The following is a 19,586-nucleotide window of genomic DNA, read 5'->3' on the forward strand; positions in this document are numbered from 1 at the left end:
GCTTGTTCGCTGTAATCTCTATTATATACCGTGTCGAAGCAGAAAGAAAAGTCTGGCTTACCTGCAGACTTTCAACGACAGGCACAGGTGTTACGGGAGCGTGGACGGGTCCCATGCCCTCATAAAATGTATATTCTGCTTTATCTGTGCTAATGATTGTCCATGAAGCTCCATCATTAATCATCTCTTTATTTGGTTCTTTGGGACATGGAGTGGCCTTAAAAAAAAATAATTGTCAAACGCTTGAGAGAGCATCAATAATAGCTTGTGTAACAACAGAAGCTTTCAACAGAACAATGGTGGCGAACCTATGGCACGGGTGCCAGAGGCGGCACTCAGAGCCCTCTCTGTGGGCAAGCGCGCCGTCGCCCCAGTCCTAGGCCTTCAGCTGGGTTTTATAAAACCTTTTCGCTTTAGGCCTCCGCCGCCATGTACAAAAAAAAAAAAGGTTCAATCAGTCAATTTCAACTTCTCGCGGGGAAAAAAAAAGATCTTGCAAAGTTGGAATTGATTGATTGAACTTTTTAGTCCCACCCAGTCTGCTGTTACCACCGCAGCCACGCCCACCCAATGGGCCACACCCCACCCGGCACCCAACGATGCATAAGTGGGTTTGGGGGTTGCAGTTTGGGCACTCGGTCTCTAAAAGGTTCGCCATCACTGCAATAGAATGTCAGGCCCAAAATGCAGACCATATTCTCTTCAGACTTGCCTTTTTCTGAACAGATTCCTTTGGTGGGCCCATCCCTCCCTATCAAAACCCTGCGGCTTCTTTTCCATGCCTATGTCTTTACACAACTTGCAGTTTCAACTGCAGTGCTAAAATACACGGCAGGAAACAAGCAGGAGCGCCCCCCTCTCATATCAAGGTGCCATCTGCAAATAAAATATGCAGTGCTACACAGGGTTGCAAATGTAAAGCATATTGCCACGCCAAGCCATTTTAAGAGGAGGAGTTATCAAAGAGGCTGGAGTGGGTGCGACGGTCCTCCTGGGTGCTAGTTTTTAAGACACGCCCGCTCTCAAAAAGATCATGAACAGCATACACTATGCTGGTATGTCAAACAACTTACTTGAAATTGGATAATTCGCTCTTGGGAAAGGCACAAGTACATTCGTTCGGTATCTTTAAGGTAGAACGCACACTTATGGAGCTGGGATACTGGATCATCCGCATCTAGCAAAGCGGTCTGTTTGTCGACTTTCCGTATTATCTGTCAATAAATACAGTTCAATATTTAGAAAGGTTTCTTGTTTTTTTTTTAAAACCACCAGTATCATGAATACGTATCACTTCAGATGGCTATCGGCTCACGTGTTATCAAGTTGGCAATGGATTTCAAACCTGTTGCTAAGGAAGTGTGGCTATTATTCATTCTTATGGGCTGCTGGTTTGATCTCCGAGCGTGGCGATTTGGCTGCAAACGTTTCGTCTCCATTCGGGGGCACGTGAAGATGTCTCACAATTGGGACCCAGGCTTTGGCACATAACCCAAGTTTTCAAAGCTTTATGGGAAACCAGCAGGATGGGGTCCAAACTAAACTCAGGAAGGATGATGTTCCAGAGTGGGCAGCACAGCATGATCCCTCAAACACTCTTGTCAACGCTGCAAATACTGTATATTCTTGCTTTGACAATATGCAGAACTGTCTGGTATTTTTATAGTTAAATCAGGCAACAGTGAAAGGGGAGGAGAATATAAGGAAAGCCCGGGAAAAAAGGAACCGGAAGTGAATCACATCTTCCAAGTTAATTGGAAGATGTGAATCATGACCCCAAAATAGGGGAGGGGAAAATGCCTGGAATGTTATGTGCAACGGAAAAGGATCTCAGATCTAAGCATTTCTACCATGCCGTACTGACACCTCTGTAACCTTAAAAAATGCTTTTAGGTTAATAAAATGCCTGAAAGTTCTTTTAAGTGTTTTGTTAATCAGACACATGACACACTCTATTCCAAATCCTCTAACACAGAGGTACACAACCTTCTGGGCACCAGGTTCCGTGGAGAGAGTGTGTGGTTGTGTGTGCTGCCTGCATCCCATGGATGGGGCTTTGCTTGTTTGTGCGGACCGGTTGCTGGCATGCCACGGCCCAGTACTGGTCCATGGACTGGGGGTTGGGGACCCCTGAGATAAAGTATAATAGCATTCAGAAGGGTTTAGACCTTGCCCTCTTCTGCCTACGTAAAGATTCCAGACTAATTCCCTGTTTGACTCCTCCCCCTGGCTCGGCCAGTCTCTTTCTCTGACATATATGAAAATGCAAAATGTACCAATCTTGGGAGCGCCATGCCGGTAACCGAACAAACGAGTTTGACCGTCTGGCCATAATGGATATAGCCGTCTCGGACTGTGAATTCCTCTCCTTCGGATTCATCATCGTCCACTGCGGAGGAAAGAGAAATATCAGCGTGCCAGGCAAACCTGAATCCGTTCCAAGAGAAAGCAAAATGCTACCATTTCCCCCCAAACTCAGGAGAGATTAAACAAAACAAAACAAAAAAACAACAGAGGGTTTTCAGTTGTACTCACAGAGATGAATGTAAAATGCTCCCCATTGTTGTGAGCTGGCGTGGAAGTTCCCTCCTTCTACGTGCAAGTATCTGGTGCTAACTGTTTGGGACCGAAGTCTATTAAACAGCGCTACTTTCGTCCCTGATGCAATGCATACTGTGCAGGAGAAAACAAAAAAACAAAAAACAGAGCCTTTAATATACCAGCCTTAGCCTTAGACAGGAAAGACGCGCTGGCAACGAAGTCAGCACTTCTGCTAATCTGAAAAATGCAAGTTTCCCTCCAGCTCTTTTAATACAGGGCTTTTCAACCAGTGGTACGGGTACCACCTGTGGTACATTGGCACCTGGCAGGTGGTACGCGACCATCCTAGAAAAGTGGTAGTGGGGGAGAGGAATGAGCTGAACCGGTGGCAGCACCGCACAAGCTTGAGCGAGAGATGGCTGGAGCTGCAGGGCTGTCAGGGCTCAGCGGAAGCGCCAGGATCAGCACCAAGATCCAGCTGAAATTCGGCGGTGATCCTGGCGCTTCTGCTGAGCCCTGAAGAAGCACCAATCAGCTGGAAAGCAGCACTGATCCTGGTGCTTCTGCTGAGCCCTGAAGAAGCACCGATCAGCTGGAATGTTGCAGCATCTCCAGGGTCTTGTGATTTACATTCAGATGCTTGGCAACTGATTCATATTTATGACGGTCACCGTGTCCCAGGGTCATGTGAAGTGACCAAAACCTGCTGCAACCCCCCAGCAGACGGGGGTAATAAACACCAAACACCCCCTCACCCTACCCCCACTGCCAATCCTCAACAGAAATGCTAACAATGGAAACATCAGACAGGAGGAAGAGCGCCATCGGGTGGGCAGGTAGGTGTCTTGCTCGGCTGGGGCTTGGGGGGGGCACTTTTTTCAGTGCCATTGTAACTTCGAACAGTCACTAAGCGAACTGTTGTAAGTCGAGGACTACCTGTACTTTATCACTTTTTTCCTTTTTTCCTTTTTTTTTGGTTATCAAGTTTTTGACACCTTGCTAGGACTGGTGGTACTCGGATATTGCCATATCCTAAAAGTGGTACAATGGGTGAAAAGGTTGAAAAGCCCTGTTTTAACACACCCAGCAGAAAATGTGCATCTTTTCTTTGGCTTGTTTTTTTTTTTTTTTTAAAAAGGCAATCTCCTTTCCTAGTCACAGTCAATAAATAAATAAATAATAATAAAACAAACTAGTCTAGAATGTTATCCTTTTAGCGGTTTGTCTTTTAAGAGTCTGTTTTACCTGGGACAGCCCTTGAGGTGTGCTTTAAAACAGGGGTGTCCGACCTCCACGACTTTAAAACCTAGACTTCAACTCCCAGAAGCCCCTTGTGGACTTCGACACCCAGAATTCCCTGTACTAGGCTGGGGAAGTCCACGGGTCTTAAAAAGTTGCTAAGACAAATCTGCTTTAAAAAAAAAAAATTGTTACCTCTTCAATCAGATCATCTCAAAAATGTAACGCATACAACTGTTACGCCCCCCCCCCCACACACACACACATACACACTGCTGAAATTGCTAGAAGCTGAAATCAAATACTTCCTTTGTTGTAATAGCTGGGAGTTGTTTTATAAGGGGACCAAAGGCCACATTCTTAAGAGATGAATGGAAAACTCACAAGCTCACAGCAACGTATGTGAAACATCCGACCACAGTCAATGAAGCCTCGCTTGGCCAATACTTACAGTCTGCATTTTTTAGCGATTGTTTCTTTTTCGAAGGCTTGGAGATGACTTTGATCCGTTTACTAAGGAACACACCGATATCGTCGCTATTGCCGTAGAACATTTTTACGGATAACATGAAGTGCTTTCGCTTGTCAGAGTCTGATATGTACAAAGTTTTAGCTGTGCAATAGTTCTGTGGATAAAAGGAGACAGTAATGTAGTATTTTTTCCAATGAAGCACTGTTAAAGGTAACTAGGCCTAGCTGTACTAATCAGGAATTTTTAGTAGTACAGTATTGTAAAGTTACAACAAATTCAAAAATTCGGGGTAGGGCTCCAGTTTATTGCATTTCAGAAAAAAGTTAACAGCGTGGTGAGAACTGCAAGTACATGGGTGTTCCCAACTCCGCAAGCAGAAAACGAATGAGCTAGATCAGCATCAAGTATCTGTAAAGAAAAATATGATTTTGCTATACGTAGACGGTTCACGTACTTCTGCTTTACTCTTTTCCTGTAAAAGGGAAAAACTAAATGGAAATATATTGCTTTTTCTGTCACTTAAACCAGAGGTCCCCAACCTGTGGGCCGCAGCCCAATACCGGGCCGCGGCCTATTGGCCACTGGGTCGCGTGAGTGGCTGGCCGGTGCGCACGTGTTCAACCTCACTCACGGGAGCGTTGCCTTGAGTTTCGTGGATGTTCACCGGCCTCACTCATGCGCTGCAGCGTCGCTGGCATTTGCGGCCCAACTCGCCTAAACGTTGTTGCGGGTGTTCGCGGCCCCACGCACACGAGCGTTGTCGTGAGCATTCGTGGCCCCACTCACACAAACATTGCCAGGAGCATCGTGGGTGTTTGCGGCCCAACTTGCACAAGCGTTGTCATGGGTATTCGCGGCCCCATTCACACGAGCTTTGTCCTGGGCATTCGCGGCCTCACTTGCGTGAATATTGCCGCGGGCATCGTGGGTGTTTGAGGCCCAACTCGCACGAGCGTCACCGCAGACGTCCGTGGCCTCTCTCACATGAGCTTCGTGGCAGGCGTTCGCAGTCCCACACGCATAAGCATGCATTCACGATGATATAAACCCAGAGTGTTAGCTGATTTCTTCAAAATAAGACAGGACTGTATCCTCCAAATATGACTTAGCACAGAGGTCCCCAACCTGTGGACTGCGGCCTATTCGCCACCGGGCCACACGAGTCGCTGGCCGGTTCGCACATGTGTGCGCACGTACAACCTCACTCACGCGAGCGTTGCTGGGGGCATTCATAGCCCCATCCACGTGTTGCTGCAAGCATTGCAAGCGTTCGCAGCCCAACTCACATGAGCGTCGCCATGAGCGTTTGCGGCCCCACTCACACAAGTGTCGTCATGGGTGTTCGCAGCCCCACTCATGCAAGCATTGCTACAAGCGACGTGGGTACTCACTACCCAACTCACGCAAGCATCCTGGCAGGCGTTCGTGGCCACGCTTGCGTGAGCATTGCCACAAACATCACAGGCATTTGCAGACCCACACGTGAGCGCTCATGGCTCCACTTGTGTAAGCAACAGTGTTCACGCACACGCACATGCACACGCATGCGTTTACCCCTCCCTTCCCCCTCTTTCCCCTTCCTTTTTGTTGTGTTGCGATAAATCTTGATACACTGCATTATTTCAATACAATGGTTTTTATATAATTTATTACATTCTTTAGGCATGTTTGTACAATTCACTCTGAGTGAAAGAGACGCCAATATTCTCAGCGCAGCATAAACTATTTGTTCATAATAGAGTAAGATAAAGCAATAGTGCTTGCCTGACTGTGACATGATAACAGCAAATTGTGCGGTCTAGTCCTGTTTTAGGCATGGAAACCAGCTAGGTGACTTTGGGCTAATCATTCACTCTGAGCCCAACTCACCTCACAGGCTAGTTGCTATCAGGAGAATAGGAGGAAGAAGGAGTATTATTAGGGATGTTCATCACCCTAAGTTATTTATAAATATAATAAAGGTGGGAATTAAATTAAAAAAACAAAATAGCATCCCTACGGAGTTACTAGACCAATTCATTATTGTCGGTGATGAAATCCTGAAGTCATATTAGATCAAGAATTCACTCTATCATGTCATACTTAATAAACCCTGCGAAAGAGGGATTGGTCTCTCGCCACCGAACTATTTTATCATTTCATTTTCTCTGATAAGCAGGCGAGGAAATTTCCTTCTGCTGAGAGAAACAAAGCCCACAGTGTCAGAAAATGACTTCAAGCAGGATATTTAGGAGTAAAAGTAATTAACTCTCTTTCAGTGACTGAAAGCAAGGAAAGTAATTATTTTCTTTTATTATCCAGAACGTTTGCATATTTATCAACATCCAAGATCACCGCAGATGGGGACTGCAGCCAAGAAATTAAAAGATGCTTGCTCCTGGGGAGGAAAGCTATGGCCAATCTAGACAGCATACTAAAAAGCAGAGACATCACCCTGCCAACAAAAGTACATATAGTCAAGGCCATGGTTTTCCCAGTTGCAATGTATGGCTGTGAAAGTTGGACCATAAGAAAGGCTGAGCGCCAAAGAATGGAGGCCTTTGAACTCTGGTGCTGGAGAAGACTCCTGCGAGTCCCCTGGACTGCAAGGCGATCAAACCAGTCAGTCCTAGAGGAGATCAACCCTGACTGCTTCTTAGAAGGTCAGATCCTGAAGTTGAAACTCAAATACTTTGGCCACCTAATGAAAAGGAAGGACTCCCTGGAGAAGAACCTGATGCTGGGAAAGATTGAGGGCAATAGAAGAAGGAGACGACAGAGAATGAGGTGGCTGGACGGAGTCACTGAAGCAGTAGGCTTGAGCTTAAATGGACTCCAGAAGATGGTAGAGGACAGGAAGGCCTGGAGGAACGTTGTCCATGGGGTCGCAATGGGTCGGACACGACTTCGCAACTAACAACAACAACCATGAACTATGTATAGTGTTCAACAAAGAAAGTTCAGAACATATGTACAGGTGATCGTTTACCGACTGCCTCAGACAGTGACTATCTGCAGCTTGAAGGTGATGAAAAAATGACTCTGCATCCAATGCTCACATGTACAACTTTGGAATGTCTCTCTCTGGCACATGTTCACCTACAATCAGTTAATACACCCTGTCCCGAGCCTAACCTGCTTTATTTATCCCAAATTGCCAAAACAAGCCATCACTTCCCAAGTTGGTTTTTTCCACAGCGCAGAAGCGCCAACTGAAAATTAACAAGCTCGGCTCTGTAACCTTAATTAGCTGATTAGAACCCTCCGCTGATAAACTTTGCCTGACACCAACAAGACCCTAATCAGTTTTGTGGTAACCCTTTTGTTTGCCCATAAGTAGTTCACAGGGATCCTGCCAGGAAAAATGTCTGGCGCAACTTCATTCCTTTGATGTGTGTTGCCTACCGTGTGCCTGTGTACTCTACTGCAATTCCTTTCTCTGTAACGTAAATACAAACATTAATTCTCTTCTTCCTAATGATCTCAGTGACGGGGTGAGCATCCAAAGGGCAAAAAAAGCTTCCTGTTCTGTCCCAGCCTATGTGAGTCCTTGTTAACTCACAAGGACAAACCCCTCTTTTAACAAGTAGGCTGGAAATGCAGGAAAAACCTGTAAATTAGGTACAGACATGCAAAATGTCCCAAAAGCAAAGGCAAACAAAACACGATGTAAACGGAGAATTGTCCAAGGCAAACAAAACACGATTCAAACAGAGAATTGTTCACAGGCAAGGCAAACAGAATCTGATTCCATGAAACTTGAATCCTTTGCAAATACACCTTCCCTTTTTATTATGCAGCCCCCAGGTGTGGCTTCTCAATGTCTTCTCCTCCGCCCTTGGAGCTGCCCCATTGCCTCCCTCTGTCCTACTCTTGTTGCCTGTCTGCATTTGCGAGCGTCTATGACAGGGGTGTCAAAACTCAATTTCACTGAGGGCCGCATCAGCATTGCGGTTGCTCTTGGGGGGCCCATGTGGGTGTGACCAGAGTGGGTGCAGCCTACTGGGTGGGCATGGATGGAATGGGTGTGGCCTACTGGGTGGGCGTGGCCAGTTCGACATCATTCGCGTCCAGTGTGCCTATGGAAGCCTGGGCAGGAGTGGGACAGATCTGAGGGTCTCTGGCAGAAGGGGGTGGGACTGGGGCAAGTGCCAAGGCATGGTCCACCGGGGCAAGTGCCAAGATGGCCACCACAAAACTGTACATTGGCTCCCAGCTGGCCTGGGCCAAGGCCAAGGCAATGGGGGCCGTTCCCTCACTGTTTCTAGAATGGCTTCGTGGGCCACATGAAACCACTTCGCGGGCCGCATCCGGCCCCCAGGCCTTGTATTTGACATGTCTGGTCTATGATGTCTTCCAGCTGTGAGTCCTCAAGAGTCTGGCTCAGCTTCCCCACACAGCTGGGTCTCAGCTTGAGCACGAGTGGAGGGGGCCAGGCTCTTCATCAGATTATAAGTCCTGGAGCTCATCAGAGCCTTCCTCCGACTCTGATGGCTCTCCAGGCCCCTCCTCCTACTCCTCTGATTTCCCGGACTCAACTGCCAGGTCCAGTGGCTGGCACAGAATCACAACACTTCCTTACGAGTTGAGCTTTGAAACTTTCCCCACCATTTGGGCTCACCCAACTGTTTCGGGGCGACATCCTGAGCCATGGGGGTGCAGTGGCTAGAATGCAGCATTGCAGGCTAATTCTGCCGACTGCCGGCAGTTCGATTGTCACCGGCTCAAAGGTTGACTCAGCCTTCCATCTTTCCAAGGTCAGTAAAACAAGGACCCAGGGGCAAGATGCTGACTCTGTAAACTGCTTACAGAGGATTGTAAACGCACCGTGAAGCAGTATATAAGTCTAAGTGCTATTGCCATCCTCCTGATGCTGCAAAGCAAAGGAAAGCTGAAGCGGTTGGGTGATTTTTTCACTTAGCAACCGCTTTGCTTAAAGATTGAGATGCTGGTACAAATGTAGTCACGAGACAAGTGAAAGAAACGATGACAAGATGGGCGAAAATTTTTTGGCTATAATATAGAATTAGAAAAATGGCAAATGTTATGGGAGAGAAACTACAAATTAACAATGTCAACTTCATATAAAGAAAATCTATATATAAAATGTTTTATAGATGGCACCTGCCGCCAGCAAGATTAGCAAAAATGTTTAAAAATATGTCAGATAGATGTTGGAAATGTAAACATAACATAGGCACGTATTATCATATTTGGTGGACATGTGGTAAGGGCAAAGGTCTATTGGAGAAAGATACATATGTGGTTAGAAAAAATATTGGGTGAACAAGTGGATTTTAAACCTGAACTTTTTTTTACTAGGCATTATGCCTGAAAAGACTAATAAGCAGAAATTATATTTAATCTTACACATCACCACAGCAGCGAGAATAATTTTTGCACAATACCGGAAGAATGAAGGATGGCCATCAGAAGAAGAAATAATCAGGAAAATATTGGAATGTGCAGAGATGGACAGATTAACTATGAGGTTGAAAGATAAAGAAGATACAGACTATTATCAAATTTGGGACCTATTTTATTGTTGGCTAGAGGAAAGAATGAAGGATTAGGAATTGAACATGTACAGTATTAGCATAGCAAACTCCAGACAACTGGTTGGTTGGAAAAATTAACATATGTTTATGAAAAAAAACCCAATAAAATCTTTATAAAAAACAAACAAATGTAGTCACGAAAACAAGATAGAAACAAAACAAAAAACTATGAGACACATCTATTTATTATTTTTTTACATAAAAGCAGGATAAAAGCCAAAAGATACTCAGTGACCACGAATGAACACAGAGAAGGTCCAAATTTAGAGCATCCGTGTCTTGAATCGATTTATTACTCACGCTCACCGTGACCTCTCAGTATAAATGGGTTCGCAAACGCTACGTTACGTTCAACGCACCTTTCCTTCCAAGTTCAACTGCTGCATCTCTTGGTCGCTATTCCCAATCCCGATAAAGGCGCATGGCTGAGATTCCTGCTCAGAGCAGCCGTCTCGTTCCATTTGTTCTTTTTTTTTCTTCCATCCGCTACCCATAAGATAGACGCACGGAGGAGGGCAAAAAAATCTGAAGGCAAAGAGCAGAACGTTAGGTTCACCTGGAACAGGTATTCCCTTTTTAAGGACCCAAGTCATTGGTTATCTTGCACAAAATGCCATTTTTGAAGGGAAAGGCAGCCAGAAAAAAAATTATACATAATCTGAGCGAGGGAGAACTTTTTTTAGATTTTTAAAAATAGTTTTAAAGATATTTTTTTTTAAATAACTCAAGGTAGTGAACATACCTAACATTTCTTCCTCCTGGTGCCTTAACCACCACCTCACTTTTGTAGCTGAGCTATTTAAAATCCAGAAGGGGGGAAATGGAAGATGGAACTGAATTGGATTCCCAAGGTCAGAATATACTTACATCTTCAAATCCTAGTTTTGCCCCCAAATCCAATCAGATGCAGGATTTGGTTTTGTTTTGTTATTTCTACTGGCTTCTCCAATAAATGAAAGCGCCTTTAACTCCACATGAATCTTTACCCACTAGGTCTCCAGGGGTAGAAATGTGTTATTTTTAAAATGAAATATTTAATGACGTTTAATTCTAGCAACAGAAGAGTACTATAGGTAGATGTGGTTTCATAATGCAATGTCAGAGAGCTAACCAATTTCGAATGTGGTGCCAACAAAGCTAAGCTAAGCTCCAAATTATGCAACTTTCTTTACCGAAAAACAACTGGACTTCAAAAGATTTTAAGATTTCCTGGCTCGTACCGAAAAGTTACATTTAGAACATGTATTTCCCTAGAAGGTTTGTATTGCCTTTGGAAAAATTAGATTATTATTATATACTTTCGATGTATAGAATTTTAAGCTACAAATATGAGAGGAGGCAATTTGAAAGAATGTCAGTTAAGAATTTAATCTAAAGTACTATAACTGAAGCCGCTTCCCCAGTTCCTCTAACCCAGTTTTGCTTAGGGAGATGAGACAAGACAAAACCAAGAGAGGAGAGGAGAGGAGAGGAGAGGAGAGGAGAGGAGAGAAAGGGAAGGGAAGGGAAGGGAAGAGATGAGAGAAGAGAAGAGAAGAGAAGAGAAGAGAAGAGAAGAGAAGAGAAGGGAAGGGAAGGGAAGAGAAGAGACGGGAAGGGAAGGGAAGGGAAGAGAAGAGAAGAGAAGAGAGAAGGGAAGGGAAGGGAAGGGAAGGGAAGGGAAGGGAAGAGAAGAGAAGAGAAGAGAAGAGAAGAGAAGAGAAGAGAAGAGAAGAGAAGAGAAGAGAAGAGAAGAGAAGAGAAGAGAAGAGAAGACAAGACCAAGACCTTCATTGTCACTTTTTTCTGTGAACACACTGGCATACATTAAAAAATGAAATTCTGATACATATACACCCACTCTCTTTATTTTTTAAAATCTATTTTGTTGTAATTTATTTGGTTGACAGAAATGTATGCTCGTTAAGAACTTAAGTTACTTTAAATAGTCACTAAATGGAGCTCCACACAATGTAACAAAGACCATTTAAAATAATTCATAGCAACCTTTGCGTTGCAAAATCTTAAGGCTCCCGAACTGATACTTTTTCCAGATTTTTTAAACTACAGTTTGTCAACCGATACCTCAGCAGCGAAAAAGAACCCCAAAACCAGACCCAGTGTAATTTTAAATCTCTATAACACAAAATCCAGAAAATTTGCACCGTTCTTTCTAATCTCATTCCCTCCTTCTATAAAACCTGCAAGCTTCCAAGCCAGGAATTCTAGGAGTAACAATCCATGACATCCAAATAGCAGATGGTTGTTGAAAGCTGCTCTCTGCGTTAATTTATGTTTATTTTCGACTGCAAAACAGCGCAGCGCACAATTCAAGAACACCGCCCATCGTTACCTCTTTTCGTTTCCATAGGATTTCTGAGCCACTTTTGCGTGAAGTATTAGGACTGTTTGATCGCCGCGCTCCTTTAAATAGTTCCTCATCGCTTCCCTAAGAATGGGAGAACAAAGGCAATCAAGTTCATAGAAACCCAATTTATACATGTATTTTTTAAAGCAATCCAAAGGCTGACACTGCTATGTGTCTGAATTGCGTGTAGCTACGTCTCTCTTGTGGGGCCTGCCAAAGCTGCTAGGGTTCCCTTTGCTCCAAATTCTCATGACCATCTTCTCACCCCACCCCACCCATAATTCTGGGCTCAATTACAGTTGTCAGCCAGTTAAGGACCACCAGTAGCAATCAGATTGATTCCCACCAGTGTCACTGGACTGGGAACAGTTGAGGTGCTCCACACCTATGTATTTCTCGGGGAAGGGATCCCTTTCTCTTTGTAGTAACAGGCAGGAAGATGTTGGTCTCCACCTTTTCCATAAAGGATCAAAGTTAAGGAGTAAGGATAGCAGCTCCGTGAGCGTGCAGGTGAAGTTGCCTACACAGAACGTACACAGAACGACAAAACCGAGCTCAGAAGCCAACAGAACAGACGGCCTTGCTCTTGTAGCTCTGACCGCTTTGATGATCCCTTTCGCCTGTCCAGAGAGGCAACTGATATTATAATACACACCCCTGGGGAAGAGCCCCCGTCAGGACCTGAACGCAAGACCCGAACCCTACCTGGTGAGCCGCTTCGGTGGAGGTCGCTCACCAAATTTCCTGTAGGAAAAAAAAGAAAAACCGAGTCATTCATAACCAAGTGGGCACGAGAGACAAAGCAAAATGTGGCTGGCACACGCCAACATGGCCTTAGAGTCACACTTTTCCACATTCCTGACCCGTTTGCCTAAGACAGTGGTGGCGAACCTATGGCACGCGAGCCAGAGGCGGCACTCAGAGCCCTCACTGTAAGCATGCACGCCATTGCTCCAGCCCCGCCTCCCCCCGCAGCCCCCTCCTCACCAACATCCCCCCCGGAGGAGTCACCACCAGGCACAGCCTGTGTGGAGCAGCGCAGCCAAGGACATGGCAGCCAGGTAATGGGGACAAGACTCCGCCCTCGCGTCCCACTGCGCGCAAATGGTGCTGCAGGGTACGGACAGAGGACGTGGCCTCCATGGCGCTGCTGGGCCACCTGGGTGATCTCAGGTGGGCCGTGGAGGTAGTGGGTGGCCCTGCCGGCAGGCGGACCAGGGGGTGGAACGATGGCACGCGGGCAGAGGCGGCACTTAGAGCCCTCACTATGGGCACGCGTGCCATCGCTGCAGCCCTGCCTCCCCCCACGGCCCCCTCCTCACCAACAGCCCCCCGAAGGAGTCGTCACCGGGCGCGGCCCGTGTGGAGCAGCACAGCCAAGGACATAGCAGTCAGGCAGCGGGGACAAGACTCCGCCCTCGCGTCCCACTGCGCGCAGATGGTGTTGCGGGGTGCGGACGGAGGGCGTGGCCTCCATGGCGCTGCTGGGCCACCTGAGTGATCTGCGGTGGGTCGTGGAGGTAGTGGGTGGCCCTGCCAGCAGGCGGGCCAGGGGGTGGAACGATGGCACGCGGGCCAGAGGCGGCACTTAGAGCCCTCACTATGGGTACGCGTGCCGTCGCTGCAGCCCTGCCTCCCCCCACGGCCCACTCCTCACCAACAGCCCCCCCGAAGGAGTCGTCACCGGGCGCGGCCCGTGTGGAGCAGCGCAGCCAAGGACATAGCAGCCAGGCAGCGGGGACAAGACTCCGCCCTCGCGTCCCACTGCGCGCAGATGGTGTTGCGAGGTGCGGACGGAGGGCGTGGCCTCCGTGGCGCTGCTGGGCCACCTGGGTGATCTGGGGTGGGCTGTGGAGGCAGCAGGTGGCCCTGCCGGCAGGCGGGACGTGGGGGTGGTGGAGTGAGGGCGGGGCAGCGGCGTGGGAGTGGTTTTGGGCACTTGGTCTCTAAAAGGTTCACCATCACTTAGGTTCACCTAAGACAAAGCCAGGAGGATGGAAGTGAAATATTGTATGGTTGTGAAACATTTTTCAAAAAATTAGAATTCTGAGCGACCTAATAATAATAAAAGCAAAGGCAGTAGCAATAGTAATAGGCACCTTGAGTATCTAGGGCACCGTTTGAACACCATTAGCGTTGACAAAAACCATCATTTGCAAAAGTCAGCTTTACTGGGCACAGCTTAGGCCCAGCCCAAGGCCAAAGATGACACAACAAGATCCAATCAAGTCCAGTTCTTTTATTTGCTTACACTTAATAGACAGAATCTTGACAGACTACAGCTGTTAACGACTGACATAATAAATATACCCTGGGAGATTCTATGGCTATCCTGAATCTTTTCCACATTTCCTCCTCCAGTTTCAGGACTGTGCAGTCTCTTTTTTGGGGACCTCTCTGGTATGGGCTTCCTCCTCCACTCCTACACACACACACACACACACACACACTCCTTCTCCACCTACACAACATTCTATCATGGCTTCCTTCCTGTGACGTTTAATGTTATTAAGCAACAACATCTGCCTATCCCAGGTCCATTAAGAGCAGGGCTCTTCAAACTTGGCCCTTTTATGACTTGTGGACTTCAACTCCCAGAATTCCTCAGCCAGGCACGCGTGCCTGGCTGAGGAATTCTGGGAGCTGAAGTCCACAAGTCATAAAAGGGCCAAGTTTGAAGAGCCCCGATTAAGAACTCGACAGGTAGGCAAAAAGGCCAAAGCTAAACATCTGGATGATGGTGTGAGCAACCATAACAATAGGCCACTTTGGCACAGAGGTTAATGTGTTGGCCTAGAAACCAGGAGACTGCGAGTTCTAGTCCTATCTTAAACATGCAAAACTGGCTGGGTGACTTTGGAGCCAGTCATTCTCTCTCAGGATTATTGTTATGGGGGAAACAGGAGGAGAAAGCAGTATTGGGGGAAAAAAACTTTAGAGGAAAAAAAGTGGGATAAAAATCTTTTTTTAAAAAAAAATGAACTGAATTAAATCACGGTTAGACTTGATTATATTGTTGTTGTTAGTTGCGAAGTCGTGTCGGACCCATCGCGACCCGACGGACCACGTTCCTCCAGGCCTTCCTGTCCTCTACCATCTTCTGGAGTCCATTGAAGCTCACGCCTCCTGCTTCAGTGACTCCATCCAGCCACCTCATTCTCTGTCGTCCCCTTCTTCTCTTGCCCTCCATCTTTCCCAGCATTAGGCTCTTCTCCAGTGAGTCCTTCTTTCTCATTAGGTGGCCAAAGTACTTGAGTTTCAGCTTCAGGATCTGGCCTTCGAAAGAGCAGTCGGGGTTGATCTCCTCTAGGACTGACCGGTTTGATCGCCTTGCGGTCCAGGGGACTCGCAGGAGTCTTCTCCAGCACCAGAGTTCAAAGGCCTCAATGATTATATTAGCTGCTTTTAAAATGGGTACAGATGAAAAGAAACGGGGAGGGGGGGACTGCCGGTGATCCATCCCTGTTCTAACTCAAACCATATCGGCTGGGTTTCACACCAAAGGCTCGGCCAAAACCGAGCAAACCGCATTGGAGTTTTTAGCACAACGTAAGGACCTTCTTATATGGTTTGCCCATCCTGTCTGAAATACATTATTATGGTTTTTAAGAGTAGAAGATTACGTAGGTGCAATTGCTAGAGATAACCTGCAAGGACACGTGATCCACTCGTTACGCGTAAATAACAGAGGATGATTAAAGAAGAAAATCCGTCATGGTTTCTACAGAAATAACAGCCCAGATTTATGTTACAAATGCGATGTCTTATTGCCTGATGTGACATAAATACAAAATGGGAAACTTTGGCTTTGTTGTTGTTGTTGTTAGTTGCGAAGTGGTGTCCGACCCCTCGCGACCCCATGGACAACGTTCCTCCAGGCCTTCCTGTCCTCTACCATCTTCTGGAGTCCATTTAAGCCCACTACAACCAGTCATTTAGGAACCACTACAGCGGCACTGAACAAAGTGACTTAGGACCGTTTCCCATCCTTACGATTGTTGCAGCATCCTCACAATCACGCTTGGCAACTGGCTCCTATTTGTGACAGTTGTCGTCTCCCAGGGCCCTTTTGGGGCCTTCTGACAAGCAAAGCCAATTGGGGAAGGCAGATTCACTGAACAACCGTGTGACTCACTTCACAAACTGCAGCGATTCGCTTTACAACAGCGGCAAGAAAAGGTTGTAAAAGAGGGCAAAACTCACTTAGCTTCGCAACAGAATCTTTTGGCTGAATTATGATCGTGAGTCAAGGACTACCTTATTACAGCAGTGGCCAGAATTGTGGAAACCTTTTGGGAAAAGTGTATTTTTGAGGTTTGATGGCTAATGACACTGCTTTTGGGGGGGGGAGTAGTACCATAAAATTATATATCAATGGAAAGATAATTTAATCAAGAATGTAATGCGACAAAGTCTGTTCAATTATCTGTACTGTATTCTATGAAAGGTTATACTCAAATAACCAGAAAAAGGAAGCACAACTTGCTTAGGTTGATCTCAGGTAGCTTTCCTTCCTCCGATGGTAGCCAATGAGCATGAGTGTTTAGAGAGCCAATCAGGTGTCATCTTGTTTTGTCAATGAGCCAATCAGATCACAGTAGGATTTGGTTATTGATGTCATGTATTGAAGCTGAGAGGAGGACATTTGTCAGTGTGTTATGTGATCGTCGTCAAGTTGGTTGGGTTTTTTTGTGTTCTTTCATTTAGTGAGCTTGTAAAACGTAATAAACTTAAAGTAATGGTGCAAAGAGTTGACTGGTTGCCCGGAAAGCGATGTAAAATAGTATTATTAAGTGAACAAGGCTACAGTTATGAAGAAATTAGAAGAAAAATTCGTGGAAAGTTAACCAAAGGTGGCATTTCTTCTGTACACTTTTCCCAAAAGGTTTCCACAATTTTGGCCACTACTGTACATGAAAATTCGGGAGTTGTTCTCCCAACTTGTTACTTGTCATGATACACAATTAACCCTACAATAGTGCCCAGGCCATTTAAAATATTTTGGTTAGCTCAGCATCTCAACGTGGCCTTTTGATGTCAAGTGGATCTAGTAGTTCCTTTTGTTGAAAAGGCTTCTCTACCTAAGAAAGCAACATTTATTTTATACAGGAATTCAAATAAGCAATTACGTGAAAGAAAACTACAATCCTTTCAGTATACTTGTGTGTTAATAAATTTGTAAGCTTCCATTTAACTCGAGTTTGAAAAGAAAAAGTTTGGTAAGTATTTAAAAAAAAATAATCAAAATGTGCTTTATTTATTATTTAATTTTTCTGAATAAACCATAACTGGATGGTAGAAAACCAAGAAGAAAAGTGCAGGGTAGTCCTCTCTTAGCAACTGAATTGTTGGTGACTGTTCAGTTACGATGGTGACGAACAAACAACTTTGTGACCAGTCCTCATGTTTACGATCTTAGCAGGTCTGTAAAGCAAAAGAGAAGACTCCTGCGAGTCCCCTAGACTGCAAGGCGATCAAACCGGTCAGTCCTAGAGGAGATCAACCCTGACTGCTCTTTAGAAGGCCAGATCCTGAAGTTGAAACTCAAGTACTTTGGCCACCTAATGAGAAGGAAGGACTCCCTGGAGAAGAGCCTAAGGCTGGGAAAGATGGAGGGCAAGAGAAGAAGGGGATGACAGAGAATGAGGTGGCTGGATGGAGTCACTGAAGCAGTAGGCGTGAGCTTAAATGGACTCCAGAAGATGGTAGAGGACAGGAAGGCCTGGAGGAACGTTGTCCATGGGGTCGCGATGGGTCGGACACGACTTCGCAACTAACAACAACAAAGCAAAGGAAAACCGAAGTAAGAACATAAATAAAGTCACGGTTTCCCTTAGCAACTGCTTTGCTTATCAAATGAACTGCCAGGCCCAATTGTGGTCATTAAACAAGGACTATCTGCAATGGCTTTCCAAAAGGTATCTTAATGACAGTTCATAAACTAGGAACAGAAATTAATGTACATTCCTTCTTGTACCTATGTCCAAATAGTGCGTAGTACTTATTAACACCACATTTCAGTAATACTTGCAGATAAATTTATTCATACAAAGCTATAAAATGTATACTACGTATGTACAGAGGTTGGTTTTCATAATGATTTTTGCACTTGTGTGCAATCACCTTATAGAAAAGAACTGGGCATTCTGAAATAATGAGCACACTTGGAATTTTGAAAATATTATAGGAGTAAAAGCTCTGTTAGTCTGTGGTGACAAAAGAAAGGAATCTGGTTTGTTTTTTCAACTAACCAACATGATTAAAAGACATCAGCTTTCATCAGTTGCAGCTTACAAAAAGGTGTTACCTGAAAACAGATTCCTTCAAAGTTTTGAAGCTCATTAAAGACATGCTCATGAAATTGCCTACACTGGCAAATCAGAAAACATTCATTTACAAAAAGACAGATTTCTCTACCACTTTGGCTCGGTTGCGTGCATGTGACCCAGTCACAACAGGATTTTGGTTCATAATGGGTAATATGAGATGTTCTTTTTCTACAGTATCTGAAAGCTTACCCTCCAATTCTTTTACTCAGCTTCAATTATCTTTTATCAAGATAATAACAGATGACAGTTTTGAGTAATAAGAGACCAACCCTTAACTGATATTACCAGATCAGATTTCCTGAATTTCAATAATTGTACTGAATAGTTTTCAAAACATGGGTTAAGCTCTATAGCTCCATGTAAATATTTCTTTTACATCAGCATGTAAAGTTGGTGCTCTGATGTGGAAACATCTGGAGTTTTTCACATATGACTGTTTTATACACCAGGAAGAGGGCAAGGTCACTGATTCTGGGCTGTATTAAACTTGCCAACTCATAACATTGTTCGTCTGCCTGCATGAGTAAATGAACAAGTGTGTTTCTCTCTTCGCTAAAGTAAAAAGAGATGAATTATGCTCCACGCATCTGCTGGTAAAGAGAAAAAATAATGCTAGTGGATTGCACCCTTGTAAGTAAAAAGGTGAAAGGCTGCAAATAGGCAACTACGGTGTTAAGTATAGACGTGTGCGCTCCAATGATCACCTACTATATGTCGGATGAAAAAAGACACTAATTGGCTGACTAGACAGGAGGAGGAATGCGATGCCAGAAACAGAGATAAAGCAGTGCAAGAAAAAGAGATAAAGCAGTCACAGCATAATAATAATAATAATAATAATAATAGTAGTAGTAGTAGTAGTAGTAGTAAAGTTGGAAGGGATCTTGGAGGTAATCTAGTCCAACTCCCTGCTCAGGCAGGTAACCCTATACCATTTCGGACAAATGGCTGTCCAGTCTCTTCTTAAAAACTTCCAGTGTTGGAGCATTCACCACTTCTGGAGGCAGGTTGTTCCACTGGTTAATTGTTCTCACTGTCAGGAAGTTTCTCCTTAGTTCTAGGTTGCTTCTCTCCTTGATTAGTTTCCATCCGTTGCTTCTTGTCCTGCCTTCAGGCGCCTT

The 19,586-nt window shown here is 45.3% G+C and overlaps 1 protein-coding gene across 1 annotated transcript in view; it reads right to left on the reverse strand.

Moving 5' to 3' along the window:
• Window positions 1-12,882, reverse strand: part of RBPJ (recombination signal binding protein for immunoglobulin kappa J region) — a 16,436-nt gene extending 3,554 nt beyond the window's left edge. Inside the window, exons 1-8 of the mRNA XM_015827962.2 lie at window positions 12,842-12,882; window positions 12,122-12,217; window positions 10,149-10,314; window positions 4,232-4,406; window positions 2,536-2,673; window positions 2,277-2,389; window positions 1,074-1,214; window positions 62-217 (exon numbers count right to left, since the gene is read on the reverse strand). Coding sequence (XP_015683448.1) covers window positions 62-217; window positions 1,074-1,214; window positions 2,277-2,389; window positions 2,536-2,673; window positions 4,232-4,406; window positions 10,149-10,314; window positions 12,122-12,210 — 978 coding nt within the window. The 5' untranslated portion in view covers window positions 12,211-12,217; window positions 12,842-12,882. The remainder of the gene's footprint in view (window positions 1-61; window positions 218-1,073; window positions 1,215-2,276; window positions 2,390-2,535; window positions 2,674-4,231; window positions 4,407-10,148; window positions 10,315-12,121; window positions 12,218-12,841) is intronic.
• Between the last annotated feature and the right edge of the window lie 6,704 nt (window positions 12,883-19,586).

This window comes from Protobothrops mucrosquamatus, unplaced genomic scaffold (assembly GCF_001527695.2).
Source record: "Protobothrops mucrosquamatus isolate PMUCROS unplaced genomic scaffold, P.Mucros_1.0 scaffold4108, whole genome shotgun sequence".
NCBI lineage: Eukaryota > Metazoa > Chordata > Lepidosauria > Squamata > Viperidae > Protobothrops > Protobothrops mucrosquamatus.